This window comes from Monoraphidium neglectum (genome assembly GCF_000611645.1).
Source record: "Monoraphidium neglectum strain SAG 48.87 unplaced genomic scaffold scaffold00189, whole genome shotgun sequence".
NCBI lineage: Eukaryota > Viridiplantae > Chlorophyta > Chlorophyceae > Sphaeropleales > Selenastraceae > Monoraphidium > Monoraphidium neglectum.
In genome coordinates, this window is record NW_014013439.1 from 1 (window position 1) to 12,562 (window position 12,562).

General features: G+C 63.3%; 2 protein-coding genes across 2 annotated transcripts in view; one reads left to right on the forward strand and one right to left on the reverse strand.

Annotated features, from left to right (window-relative positions):
- Window positions 1-3,200: 3,200 nt before the first annotated feature.
- MNEG_1798 (exostosin-like glycosyltransferase) lies at window positions 3,201-8,199 on the forward strand (the record flags this gene model as incomplete). The annotated part of the gene is made up of 13 exons (XM_014049717.1): window positions 3,201-3,228; window positions 3,376-3,534; window positions 3,745-3,884; window positions 4,513-4,633; window positions 4,809-4,942; window positions 5,565-5,715; window positions 5,967-6,188; window positions 6,403-6,506; window positions 6,776-6,898; window positions 7,163-7,286; window positions 7,502-7,564; window positions 7,829-7,900; window positions 8,084-8,199. The coding sequence occupies 13 exons, from the start codon at window positions 3,201-3,203 to the stop codon at window positions 8,197-8,199; spliced, it is 1,557 nt and encodes a 518-aa protein (XP_013905171.1).
- A 2,281-nt stretch (window positions 8,200-10,480) lies between these two features.
- The window catches only part of MNEG_1799 (UDP-glucuronosyltransferase 3A1), a gene marked incomplete at both ends in the record, with an annotated part of 3,820 nt that continues 1,738 nt past the window's right edge, over window positions 10,481-12,562 (reverse strand). The window contains 5 exons of the mRNA XM_014049718.1: window positions 10,481-10,847; window positions 10,999-11,059; window positions 11,298-11,538; window positions 11,800-11,889; window positions 12,216-12,366. Coding sequence (XP_013905172.1) covers window positions 10,481-10,847; window positions 10,999-11,059; window positions 11,298-11,538; window positions 11,800-11,889; window positions 12,216-12,366 — 910 coding nt within the window. The remainder of the gene's footprint in view (window positions 10,848-10,998; window positions 11,060-11,297; window positions 11,539-11,799; window positions 11,890-12,215; window positions 12,367-12,562) is intronic.

Genomic DNA, 12,562 nt, shown 5'->3' on the forward strand with positions numbered 1-12,562 from the left:
CGTACAAGGTTGGGGGCGTCACTATGTGGGGCTTGTTGTGCGGATTCTGAGGCTGCATTGTGGAAAATGCAGTTTCGCGAGTGGCGCCGCCCCAGGCAAGGTCGCGGCTGCCGAGCCGGTCGCTAGCGGGCATCGCGGCCGCCGCGGCGCGGCGCAGCGCGGCCGACGCGCCCACCTGCTCCGCAGCTGCTCGGGCGAGCGCCGCAGCAGCTCCGGCCGCCGCGAGACGAGCTGCCGCACGGCCCTGCCGGGCAGCCCTAGCAGCGCCGGCAGCGCGTCCAGCTTGGCACCCACAGCCGCCGCAGACTGCGTCAACAGGTCTGGCCGCGCCTGCAGCACCGCCGCCGGCTGCAGCCCGCGCGCGGAGAGCGCCGCCCACATTGCCTCCGACGCCGCCGCAAGCCGCGCCGCCGGCCATGCCAGCAGCTCCGGCGCCGCCGCGAGCGCGGCGGCGGCGTCGTGCGGCGCCAGGCGCAGCGCGCTCTGGGACAGCACGGCCAGGCGGCGGCGCAGCGTGGATGGGGGCACCAGCAGCAGCGGCTCGTGGCGGGCGGCCAGGCGTAGCACCAAGCTGAGTGGCAGGCCTAGAGCGTCAGATAGGCCCTCGAGGCGCGACGCAACTGGCGGATGCAAGGATGCAAGTAAGGAGGGGGCATACAGGGGGGTCAGAGCAAGGCGCGGTTTGTTGCCGTGAGGGCGGAGGGCAGCGAAGAGGGGGAATCGCAACGAAACGAGCCGCGCGCGTTGCCCATTGCATGCAGGCAGCGGGCCGTGCGCCCGACCTGCGACTGCAGCTGCATGGGCACGGCGGCCGCAAACCCGGCTGCGGCGTAAGCTCCTCTCCTGGCGCGACCGGGCCCCGCTGGCGAAACGCGCTGGTGAAGCCGACGCCGCGGGTGCCGCAAGTCCAATAGGGCTGCCCCGAGGGACCCCGCCAAAGTGCGGGAGCGTCTGGGTCCTCACGCATGCTACGCACCCGGCGGCGGCTGCATTCAGCGCCGCAACCCACCTGCAGAGATGTCTGTGGGCTCCAGCTGCTGCAGCCTCTCCTGGCACCGCCGTGCGTGCAGCAGCGAGCCTTGCAGCAGCTCCTGCCACGCCAGGGCACCTGCAGTGGCCTCCTCCTCAAAGTCTAACAACGCAGGGCTGAGTACGTTGCCCAATGGCGGCTGCGCGGGGACGACTTCCCCAACACCGCTGCTGCTGCTGCTGCTGCTGCTGCTGCTGCTGCTGCTGCTGCTGCTGACGCCGAGCAGATTATCAGGCTGGGGGTCAGGGGGCGGTAACTGCTTCAAACGGCGCTCCAGCCGTGCCACCTGTTGCGCCAGCCGGCGCGCGGTGCGCCTGCTGTGCTTCAGATGCCGTGAGTTGCCCAGCGGCAGGTGCGTGGTCGCGGCGCCGGCGGGTGCACCTGCCGCGCGCGCCCACTGGCTGCTGACAGCCTCACGTGCGCCGCCGTCATCCGTGCCTGATCCGCTTCGAGGCCCTGCTGCTGAGATCGCGTATGGTGCATCCACCAAGCCCGAAGAGCGCGCCCTACACACCGCCGACGCCAGTCGGCGACCTGCAGTAGGGCGTGCAGCGTCACGTCGAAGGTGCTTCACAGAACTGCACTTGCTATCATGAATCACACCAGGAAAGTGAGCGGCGTGCCGACCTGGTTGGAGGGCACCGGCGTTTGCGAAGCCCTTCATGTCGATGGCTGGTTGCGTTGGCCCGGATCTCAGCTACGCTCAGGTGCAGAAGACGACGAGTCTGACATTGTTTTCCGCTCAGCAGCACCCAGCAGACAAATCCGCGCTCCGGGGATCTGTTCCCAATCTGGACGCTAATCGCTCAATATTCAAGCGCATGACATCTCAGCCTCCGTGGGTCATCTGCGAGGCTGATTGGTGGGTTGCGACCATTTGGGAAAGTGGACGGGCGCTCCTGCTGGTGCTGCTGAGCATGCTGTGCATGCAAATGTGGCAAGCTGTCGCAAGCAGCCCAGAGGCTTCCTGCGATGGAAAAGTGTAGAGATGATTCTGGGAACCCTGAAATATCTCTTTTTCAGTAGTTGCTTTGTGGAATGAAATGATTGCAGACAAGCACAGGACCCAGGTTGACAGGTACTGTAGGAGTGCAGGTACTGTAGGGGGCGGTGGCCCGGCATACCAGTATCAGTGCGACATCAAACTGTGTTCAATGCTGTCTGGTGCATCAACTTGGGGAACTCAATGCACGTGTGGAAGCCATTCGCTTTTGGCGCCATGACAGCAGGACCTGCCCTCCGTCCCCGGTAAATGAGTGCACGCGTGGGAGGCGCCCAACAATGACACTCCACAGCTGCGTGCGTGAAGCTCGGCCTTGAGATATACTGTGATGAAACAGCATCGAACCGCCCATCGACCCATCCTCTCCCCCAATCGCCTCGCTCCCCCAGCATCAGGGAGCAATGGGGGGGGCGCTTGAGCCGCCGGCGTGTTGTTGACCTGCACTCGGGAGTCTCGTGATGTGCGGAACCACTCCGTGTTGCTGAATCAACACAGCTATCGACTGTAATACAAGCACAAGGTCTCAACTTGTCCTACATCTGCTTAAGTCTCCAAAAAGGAGTCATGGAGCTGCAGAGCAGCAGCGCGTCATAGCAGTGACGCCGCCCTTGACCCAAGCACATCGCACGCCAAACACTGCGAAGCGACCGCCAGGTTGAAGATATTGATACTGGATTTCTCATCATCTTCAACCCCGGAGAGTCACTCGTGCTAGGAGAGCGGGTTGCCCGTGCACTCATGCACCGGTCCGCCGAGGGCACGCAAATCAGATGAGTGCCCCGATTTGTGAATAAACCAAGGAATCTTACAATAAAAGATAATATGGCCGGTATCTCGCTGGTGATGCTGCTCCTGCTGGCGGCGTCAACTCGGCAGTGCAGTGCTGCGGAGCGCGCGGCCCAAGGCACGCGCGCGCCACGGGCACTCCTCGCCGATACCGGCGTGACGGCCGCTTATGAAGCCACGCATGGCGCCGCATCGAGAGATACGCCTGCAGGACGCGCCGGCAGGGCCGCCCGAGCAAGGGCTAGGTGCGACCGGCTGCTCAAGGCGCACTGGTGCCAGGCGTTCTACGCCCAACCGCCCCAGGCGTTCAAGCCGCCGCCGGCCTACGGACGCGCATGCCCCGGCGAGCCTGCATGCAGCGGCATGGGCGTCTGCAATGCCATGACAGGCCTCTGCGACTGCCCAGCAGGTGCGCAGAGCTGCAGCTGGGGTTGTGAGGGAGTGTTGCTCGCCCAGACCAATGCGTGCGCCAAGCGCCCACACAGCGGCGGACCACCGATTTCGTCGGAGTCGTGGGCTTTTGGAACCCAGTTTCATCGCAATCACACCCTCCCAGGCTGGGGCGGCAGCGACTGCGCGGCGCCCGACAAGCGGCCCTGCACGAACCGCTACAACGAGGCCGAGCGCGCCGGCCAGGGGCGCGCCAGCCACATCGGCCCCGACAAGCGGGACGCCGACTGGATGGTGCCCGGCTGGACCGCTTCGCGCTGCGCAGGTGGGGCGCCGCGGCGGATCAGGGTGCAAAACCTTGTGACGGCCTCACTAGCAGCTGCAAGAAGCCGGAGCACATATGTGACGACCTCTGGCAGCTGAGCCGCGGACGCGGGAAATGATCGTGTCTTGCATGTTCTATGAGCGGAAAGGTCATCGGCGGAGACTGGCGCCCCGCCCTTGCCGCCCGCTGCGCCCGCCGCCTGCTCGACAGGCGTCTGCGACGACGACATCGGCGCCTGCTTTTGTGACGGGCCGAAGTTCGGCCGCGTCCCGGCGCCCCCTGGCAGCCCGCCGGGCACGCCGCCGATCAGGGCGGGCCGGTTTCTGCAAGAGCACTGCAAACCGAAGGAGGTGGGCCGTTTGCGAGAGAGCAGCGGCCCCGAGGCGAGGGGGCCGCGGAGCGAGGGTCGCCTCCATGCATGGCCCCATTGGATTTATTGTTACGCAAGCAACGCTGCTCTGTGGTGCCAGGCGCACGCAGATGTTTTACCAGCGACGAGCCGATTGTGAGCGTCGCAGAATCGTCCAATGCAGGGCTGGTCAGCCACCTCTTGTGTGAGCTCCAACCCTTATCCCTCACTCTTACTGTTCCTTGTGGCTTGCAGGACGCCGAAAACAGACCAGTGAAGTGGGGTACCGTGCCCTATGAGCTCATCTACGGATCCCATGGCTGGTGCAACTCCTCGACACCCGCTTACAGGTCAGACCCATCACAGCCATGATGCGCCGCGCATGTCTACCCGCATGTCGGCAGCGCCAGAGTTGCTGATGCCGGCCTCGGCTGCTGCTGCTGCCACAATGTATGCATTCTTCGCATATGCATGCGCCCCAACAAATGCACTGCTGTGTGCACCCCGCCCCAGTGCGCCGCACCAACACAGCCCCTCTTCACCACTCTTGCACCAGATGTGCGTGCTCATTGGACGGCCTGGCAGGGCCGCTGTGCGACCAGCCCACCGAGATGTTCTGCCCAAACCAGTGCAGCGGCCACGGTGATTGCAACCTCGGATTCTGCAAATGCCACGCGGGCTGGTTTGGCCACGACTGCGCCGGCAGGGTGGAGGGTGAGGAGGCAGAGTCGCAGGAGGAGGTCCCCAGGGGTGAGCTGGGCTCAGGGTGGACCGAATGCCATGCGGACAAGTGGCAGCTATTGTGCTTGCCCGCCGTTACCTCAGCGAACACAGCCACACAGCTCTGTTTCCATGCATGCTACATGGAGCATGCCTCTCGTCATTGCGGGCCGCTGACCCTCTCAATCTGACCTCTGCGCGCTAGGTGTAGTGGGCAAGCCATGGCTTGGCGACGTTGTGCGGCGCCCGCCCGCGTCGCTGAAGCAGGCCGCGGAGGTTACAAGGCGGCGGCCGTTCATATACGTTTACGACACCCCTGCGCCGTACGCTGCACGCATGGTGAGGCCGGGGCTGCTCGCTGGCCAGCCAATACGCCACCCTACCAGCTGGCACACACCCTGCCTGCCCATCCACATGCTGGTGCGCTGCCTGTGAACCGTCCCCTCATGTAAGGAATGCCCCCCCCCCCGCCTGACCCACACACGACCCTTGCGCCGCTTCTCCCCTGCAGCTGCAGTATAGAGTTGAAGGGTGAGTGATCGAGTGGTTGAGCTTTGAAATTTTGCTCTGACGTAGCACAAGTCCCCCCACAACTTTGCATCGGTCTGACAGCTCCATGAAACCTGGCTGTCCAAGTATTGCTTGGCTCACCTGCAAAACGCCACCCCGCAGGAATACGTGCACGTGGCGCCAGTTTGACGCCAATAACAAGACTACATACACCAAAGACTGGCTATACAAGGCACGATTGCAAAATCAGACAACAGCGCGCGAAGACTAGTCAAAGTGTTATGGGGGGTGGCTTGCGCGCTCCAATCTGCGCTGCGCCAGCCTGCGGCCTGATCAGCACCTTACCTGCAGCACCCATCGCACAACCCGTTCCGTAACTCAACTCCTGCTGTGCCACTGCCATGCCAACTTAATGCGCGCTCCCGCTCAAATCACGCCAAAACTCCCTCAGGCCGAGTCCCTATTTCACGAGCTGCTGCTGCAGAGCCCCCACCGCACCCTGGACCCAGAGGAGGCGGACTTCTTTTATGTGCCGGCGTACACCAGCTGCTACATGTGGCCGGTGCACGCCTGGGCCGACTACCCCTTCTGGCACAGCCATGGTGGGGTGCGCACGCAGCAGCAGGCCCCGGGGGCAGGCCCCCAGGAGCGTGCAGCTCAGTTTGTCAGGGCCTTGCTGGCTGCAGCACAGATCATGATTGCAATTGCAGTCTGCAAGCATCATAACGCAACAAGAACCGTCCCGGTGAAGCACTTTGTCAAACACCTGTGGATGGCCAAAGGGAACACTGCATCTTATTGGTCATAGTGGCAGCAACGCATGTCCTCTTTCAACATTCCTGGCCCGCCGCAGGCGGCCCCCGCGTGCGCCATGCGTCTGCGATGACCCTTGAGCTTCTGCGCCACATCCAGTCCGCCTACCCCTACTGGAACCGCACCGGGGGCCGTGACCACGTGTGGCTCTTCAGCCACGACGAGGGCGCCTGCTGGGCCCCGACAGAGGTCTACACGACCTCAATAATCCTAACACACTGGGGGCGCTTGGACCTTGACCATCGGTCAAACACGGCGTTTGGTGAGGCTCCGCGGCTTGGCTCCCGCCCCGAGGCTGCGGTACTTGCACTGGATGCCTTCAACCCCACGGGCAAACTCCCGCTGCAGCGTCCCGTGTGTTGGGGACCGGCCACCCAAAGTCCCTGTCAGACACGCCTTTGTCGTGTCTATCCAAAAATCCTCGCTCTTGATTTGACCCCTTGCCTCCTTTGCACTGCCGTACTGCCGTCTTGCAGTTGCAGACAACTACACACAGGAGCGACGGGACCCCGCAAGCCCCCTCACTAAGGATGGCTGGACGCACTTGATCACAGGCCACCCCTGCTACACCCCAGGCAAGGTAGGCAGACGCAGGTTGACCCTCTGCCCTCATGACTGTCGGAGCCGCCGATTACGAGGTGGCGTTGCCTGCATGAGTTTCATTTCATGCACCGAGCTGTGCAGGCGACTTGTTGAAGAGTGCATCTCCCTGCTCTTATGAAGACCGCCGGCTGGGAGGCTCCTGCTGGCCAGCCTTTGCTGATGTTCTCGGCACCTTGCGCTGCCCTCACAAGCCAAACGCACGGCGAAAAAGCCCCCGATTAACTTTGCAACCGCCCCGGGAAACAGGACCTGGTGATTCCAGCCGTCAAGGCGCCCGGTCAGCTTGAGTTCTCGCCCCTCATGGGCGCCCCCCTGCTGGAGCGCACCACCCTGCTGTACTTCAGGCGCGTTTTTGGCTGCAGCGCTGGGGTCCTTAGGAACCCGCTCTGTTGCGTGGGAATATGCGCCGCTGCCGCCCGTTCGCTCCACCCAGGGCAGCGCTTGCTGCTGGCATCACGAATGTTCAGTTTCGCCCGTCCGGTGCGCCGCCAGGCAGGGTTGTCCGTCGCCAGTTCGTTGTTACCCTTCCAGCCAACCCACTGTATTATTGACCGCGAAGCTTCTGGTATCTCTTTTGCCCGCGACAAACATTACCCCCTGTCGCCTGTCCCCTCTCATGTGTTTGTGCGCAAGCGCAGGGGTGACGTCGGTAAGAACCGGCTCAAGCACTACTCCCGAGGCATCAGGCAGCGGCTGTATAAGCTGGCGCTGCGGCATGGATGGGCCGAAAAGTATGCCATCAGGATCGGCGACAGGGGTGCGCCACCACAAGCCCCGCCGCAGGGGCTCCCCCTGCGTCTGCCTGTTGCGAAACAAAACTTGGGGACGCCCACGCGGTGCAGTGGTACCTTCTGCATCTGGTCAAACGTGTGGCATTGACAAGATGAAACGCAATCATACCTTCGACTGTTGCGGCCCTGAGACGTATGGCTGCTTCCACAGCTTCTGCTGCCACCCGTGTGTTGCCTGCAGCTGACGTCCCTGGTGACTACAGCCGTCACCTGGCCACTGCCAAGTACTGCCTGGTGTCACCAGGTTGGCAGTCACATTGGCACGCAAAATCGACCTGTGTATTTGATTTCACCATGATGACGAGCCGGCGTTCGAGTGGCAAACCCCCCATTTGCTGCATGCACACTGCCCAAGCTCCCCATACGCAAATATCTGCACCCAGCTGCGTGGCCCTTCATGCGCAATCCCTAGGCCGACTCTTGCAACCTGGCCGCCATCCCCTAACATGTCCACCATCGTCGTGAGTCCCACGATCTGTCGTGCCGCCACCTATGCACTGCACCGCAGGCGACGGCTTCAGCGCGCGGGCAGAAGACGCCGTGCTCCACGGTTGTGTCCCCGTCATCGTGATGGACAACGGTGGGCGGCGCGCTTTATCTGCTAGAGCGAGGGCGAATCTGCCAACCAGCCCTTAAAGTCCTTGAGAAGCTTCATGTGTTTGTGCGTCACCACTCGCAAGCCCGCAAGTCCTCTCATGCGCGAGACGCGAAGCAGCGTCCAATCTATCCTGAATGTGCGCCGGCGCCCGCGCCCCGCCCGCAGTGCACACCCTGTTTGAGACGCTGATGGACTGGGACTCCTTCAGCGTGCGCGTGGCGGAGGGCATGCTCCATGCGATACCAGAGATCCTGCTGTCGATTCCCGAGGTCCGAGGTTGAACGCTTGCGTCCGGCCGATTAGTGGCGGCCGCCAGTGCAAGGACGGCACTTGCGTGCTGGAGCTGGCTGGATGAATCTGCGAACGTCGATTCTGGCAGTGATATGTCGAGCATCGCCACACTGCCCATCAAGTTCGCCACTGTTGCTTGTACATCCTCTTTGCATGCGCCGCCCCCTCAGGACCGGTACCTGCGGATGCACACGCGGGTGCTGCGGCTCATGCACAGGTTCATGTAGTGAGTGTCCAGCTGTGAAGAGGGTGAATGGCAGGCGGCCTGGCGGCCTGCATGAGCACCCCCCCCCAAACCAACCAGCCATTGTGTGACGGCTTGCACATCCTCTGCCGCACGCGCCCCGTCAGCCTGCTTCACGCCAACCTTGTGCCATCACTGGCCTGCCGAACTACTTTTGGGCTGACGGAATCCCCTTTGACACCCCCTTGCACACAAACACACACACACACACACACAGATGCAAACACACCATCATGCACGTTCACACAGACTTGCACATACATAATAGTCCACCACTCCGCTCCTGCTCCCGCCTGGCGCAGCCTCAACCACCCTGCCATCCTGAGCGACGCTGCGGCTTTGGTCAAGGCCAACCTGCAGAAGGCGTCTTGGGATGACGCTGACACTTCTCTTATGGGCGCGGGGGGCGCTGCTGCAGGCAGCTACGCAGGGAGCAATCAGCTGGCGGGTCTGCTGCCGTCGTCCAGTCATCAGCGTGACGCAACCACCAACCCAGAAGCGACATCCTCTGGCCTGCTTTCAGAGGCTCGGGCAGGAGAGGATGCTTTAGCCTGGGAGGCGGGGCGCGGCGCGGGCAGCGACGACGGCGACGAGCATGGCGGAAGGCAGGATTTGGACAGCCGCGGGGGCCGCGAGGGCGCCGCGGCGCTTGATGAGGTTGCTTTTGAAGCCTTGATCGCGGAGACGCGCAGGCGCAAATCAGTGGGCGGGCACGAGCTGCTGCCAGGGGCCGCGGCGCTTGCCTTGGATGGACAGCTGGGTGGAGGGCAAGGCGGCGGCTCGGGCTTCACAGCCACCGCACGCGCCGTGGAGGCAGCGGCCGGCACGCACAGGCGGCCGCTCGCCGGCCCCCGCGCCGCCGCCACTTCGGCCGCGGCGCTGCCGCGCCAGCGCCGGCGCGGCCAGCAAGTCGGGCGGACCGATCCAGGGCGGCCGGATGGCTCAGGCCTTTTCGTTATTGGAGATGTGGAAGTTGAGAACGATGCGTTCGGGACGATCATGCAGTGGCTGCACGCCAAGATCCCGCACACGCGAGGCCGCAGCCCGCAGCATGCGCAGCAGGAGCACCACAGGCGCCAGCAGGGCGGCAGCGGCGCTGGTGACTTGTGAGCTGAGTGCTCTGGCGTTGGACAGTATTGGACACATTGGGCATACATTCTGCAAGATGTGCGACATAGGTTCTGCCTCAATTACTTGTGCAGTTGGTGGTGTTGTTACGGTTCTTTTGTTGCATGTTGGCAGCGGATTGCATTACATGTTTTCACAATTTCAAATCAATCTGCAGAGTCTGTGCTTTCAAGACACCGTGCAGCATTGCTGGACCGGGCTGGTCAGAGCAATAAGTTTGTATCCCTTCATTCATCAACTCCTCAGCAATGCCGCAATCCTCCCCCTCCTGCTTGGTGTCACGAGCCACTTCATGCTTGTGTTTCATTGTCACATACACTCGCTCCTCCTCCGATTTCGTTGGCACCCCTTGCCTGCACCCTTTGAGGCCTCTTGTCACGTCACTGTCTGTTGTGTGTTTGGGTTCCCCCTTGGCCTTCGTGCAGCTGCGTTGGCACAACGGCTTTAACAGCTCACTGCGTGCCAGCAGGGTGCCGTGAGGGGTTCACCTGCCGTTGGTTGGACCCTGGCGCTGTTCAGCAAGCGAACACACTCCTGATTCGTAAGGCCTTCCTGGACTTGGGGCGAGGCTTTTACAGTTCACACGCCTGTAACCAGAATTCCAAGCGCTGACAGCAAAGTGAAGTTCCAAGTGCTGACAGCAATAACAATGGAAGTTTGTCAGCCGGGTGCAAGTTGGGGCGTTTGACCGCATGAGAATTCCTAAAGCATGACATAGGTGGAAAGTTCTGTCAGAGGGCGTGGTGAAAAGCAAGCATATGATTGCTTGCATGTGGGAGTGGTGAAAAGCAAGCATATGATTGCTTGCATGTGGGCTTGCTTTGGCCTGCATGATACCATCTCAATCAACAGCACAGCCCTAACACCCGCGCACGCACACACCGCAGCCAAAGCTGGCATCACTCCCGCTTCTTTGCGTGGAATTCGGCCTCGCCTTCCCTTTTCCCGCCACCCCGCGCTCGCCAGGTGAGCATGACAGCTGCCGCGGCCAGCGTGCCCAGCACGGCCGCAGCGGCGGCGGCGCAGACAGCGATGACATCAGCATTTGAAGCCGCCCACCACGGCATCCGGCTGCTGGGGGGCATGAGGTGGGACCACCCATAATTCAGGGCCATCTCCAGCAGATCTGCGGCCGCATCTTTGGAGCGCCTGCCGGCGATGGCGGCCAGGCCGCGCATGCGGTTGGCGGCTGCACGGAAGCTGCCGTTCTTGTCCTCCAGGATCGTGGTCAGCGCGGGGCCCAGCGCGCCAGACCGGACGTCGCCCCTGTAGTTAGTCAGGGAGAAGCGAGCTGCCGTCAGACAAGGGCAGCATGCCCCCAAGACATGCGCCTGCAGGGGCGCCACGCAAAAGCGAAAGGTTGGGTCAACGCTCAGGCCCAGCCCGCAAGTGCGGCCTTGAAGCGAGCGCCACCCACCTCGTGAGTCCGACGGCCATGCCCAGCTCTGACAGCTTGGCAGCGTTGGTGCACTGGTCGCCTGCACGCACGCGCGCGGGGGTGTTAAGGCCTTGCCTCCCTCAGAATCCAGGGCTCCTGCGGATACCGATGCCTGCCCATCGTGGGGCTGCTCGGCAACCGCTGCCCTGCGCGCGCACGCCGCCTGCTGCGCAGCGCGCCCCAGGACCGGCACGGGACTGGCGGATTTGAAAGCGGCTGATGCATCGCCGCGAGGTATCTGTCCACTCCAATGGTTAGCAATCAAAGACGCGTCGCACCTTGGACACACATGATGACCATCGGCAGGCCCGCTCTCATCGCCTCGTGGCACGACTCGATCCCGCCGTGGGACACGAACGCGGCCGTCGCTGCGTGGCGTAGCACTGCGCCCTGCGGCACCCAGCGCTGCAGCAGGACGCCGCGCGGCAGCGCGGCCCCTTCAAAGGCCGGCGCGTTCTTCGGCGAAGTCGCCCAGATCGCGCCGTCGGCCAGGCCAGACTCTAAGACCGCCTCGAGCGCCTGCGTGCGTGGGATTGGAAGCGGGCGTCACCATGAAAAGGGTGAGGTGCGCACATTAGCACCAGCGTCGGGCAAGGCGGCGAGAGCAGGGCTGCCTTCCAGGAGTTTCGTAGAAAGTCCCTTGCGGCTGGTTGCCAGTGAGGCTGTCACCAGATACGAGCTTCCCACAGCGCTGGCAGCCGCGCAAGGATCCCACGAGCTCTGCTGGTTGTACCACCAGCAACGACCCCAGCGGGAGCTTGCCTGAACAAAGGCCCGCACGTCGCGCGGTGCCAGCACCACCCATTGGCCCAGGGCGACGTACACCACTCGTCGCCGCCCCTCCAAAAACGCCTCCAGCTCGGGCGTCAGCTGCGCGTGCGGCGCACGTGCATGCGTGCGTCGACAGTCATATGCGTGCCGCAAGCACGACTCCGAGCAAGCAAGCAGGCAGGGCAGATGCAAAAGCGCGCGGCCTCCGCCAGCGGTCGGTACGCCTGGCAGGCACAAGGCAGGCGGGCTTTCATCCGCAAGGCTGACCCCTACCGTGCTCGCGCGAATGTCAAACGGCCCCTCCCTTCAGCCCTGCACCCAAGAAAGCTCGCTGCCACCCTATCCACACGGGGGGTCGCCGAGCCGCTCCTAAGGCCGCCCCATCGCGCGCCACACGAGTGCCAAAGCGCGGCGCGCCAGCGCACCATTGAATTCTCGTGCGTGTCGACGGGCCCGACCAGATGCACTAATGGGTCCAAAGGCCGCGGCACCTCGAAGCCTGCGAAGGTGGTGACGATCTTGAGGCTGGCCGCCCACCTCTTTGCCGGGTGGCTGTACATCGGCTCGACGCCGAGCCTTTGAGAAAGACCCCGGCGGGGACGCAAGGCGGCAGGGAGGGAGGGCACGTCAGCAGGCCGGTTGCCGCAGGCCCCGGATACGCTGGGGCAGCATAGTCTTGCAGTGTCAGGCGAGGGGCCATGCAGCCGGCGGGCCAGCTGCGTGGTGCAAGCTGCGGCGGGTCCATCACGCGGCGCACCGCGCCCGACTGCAC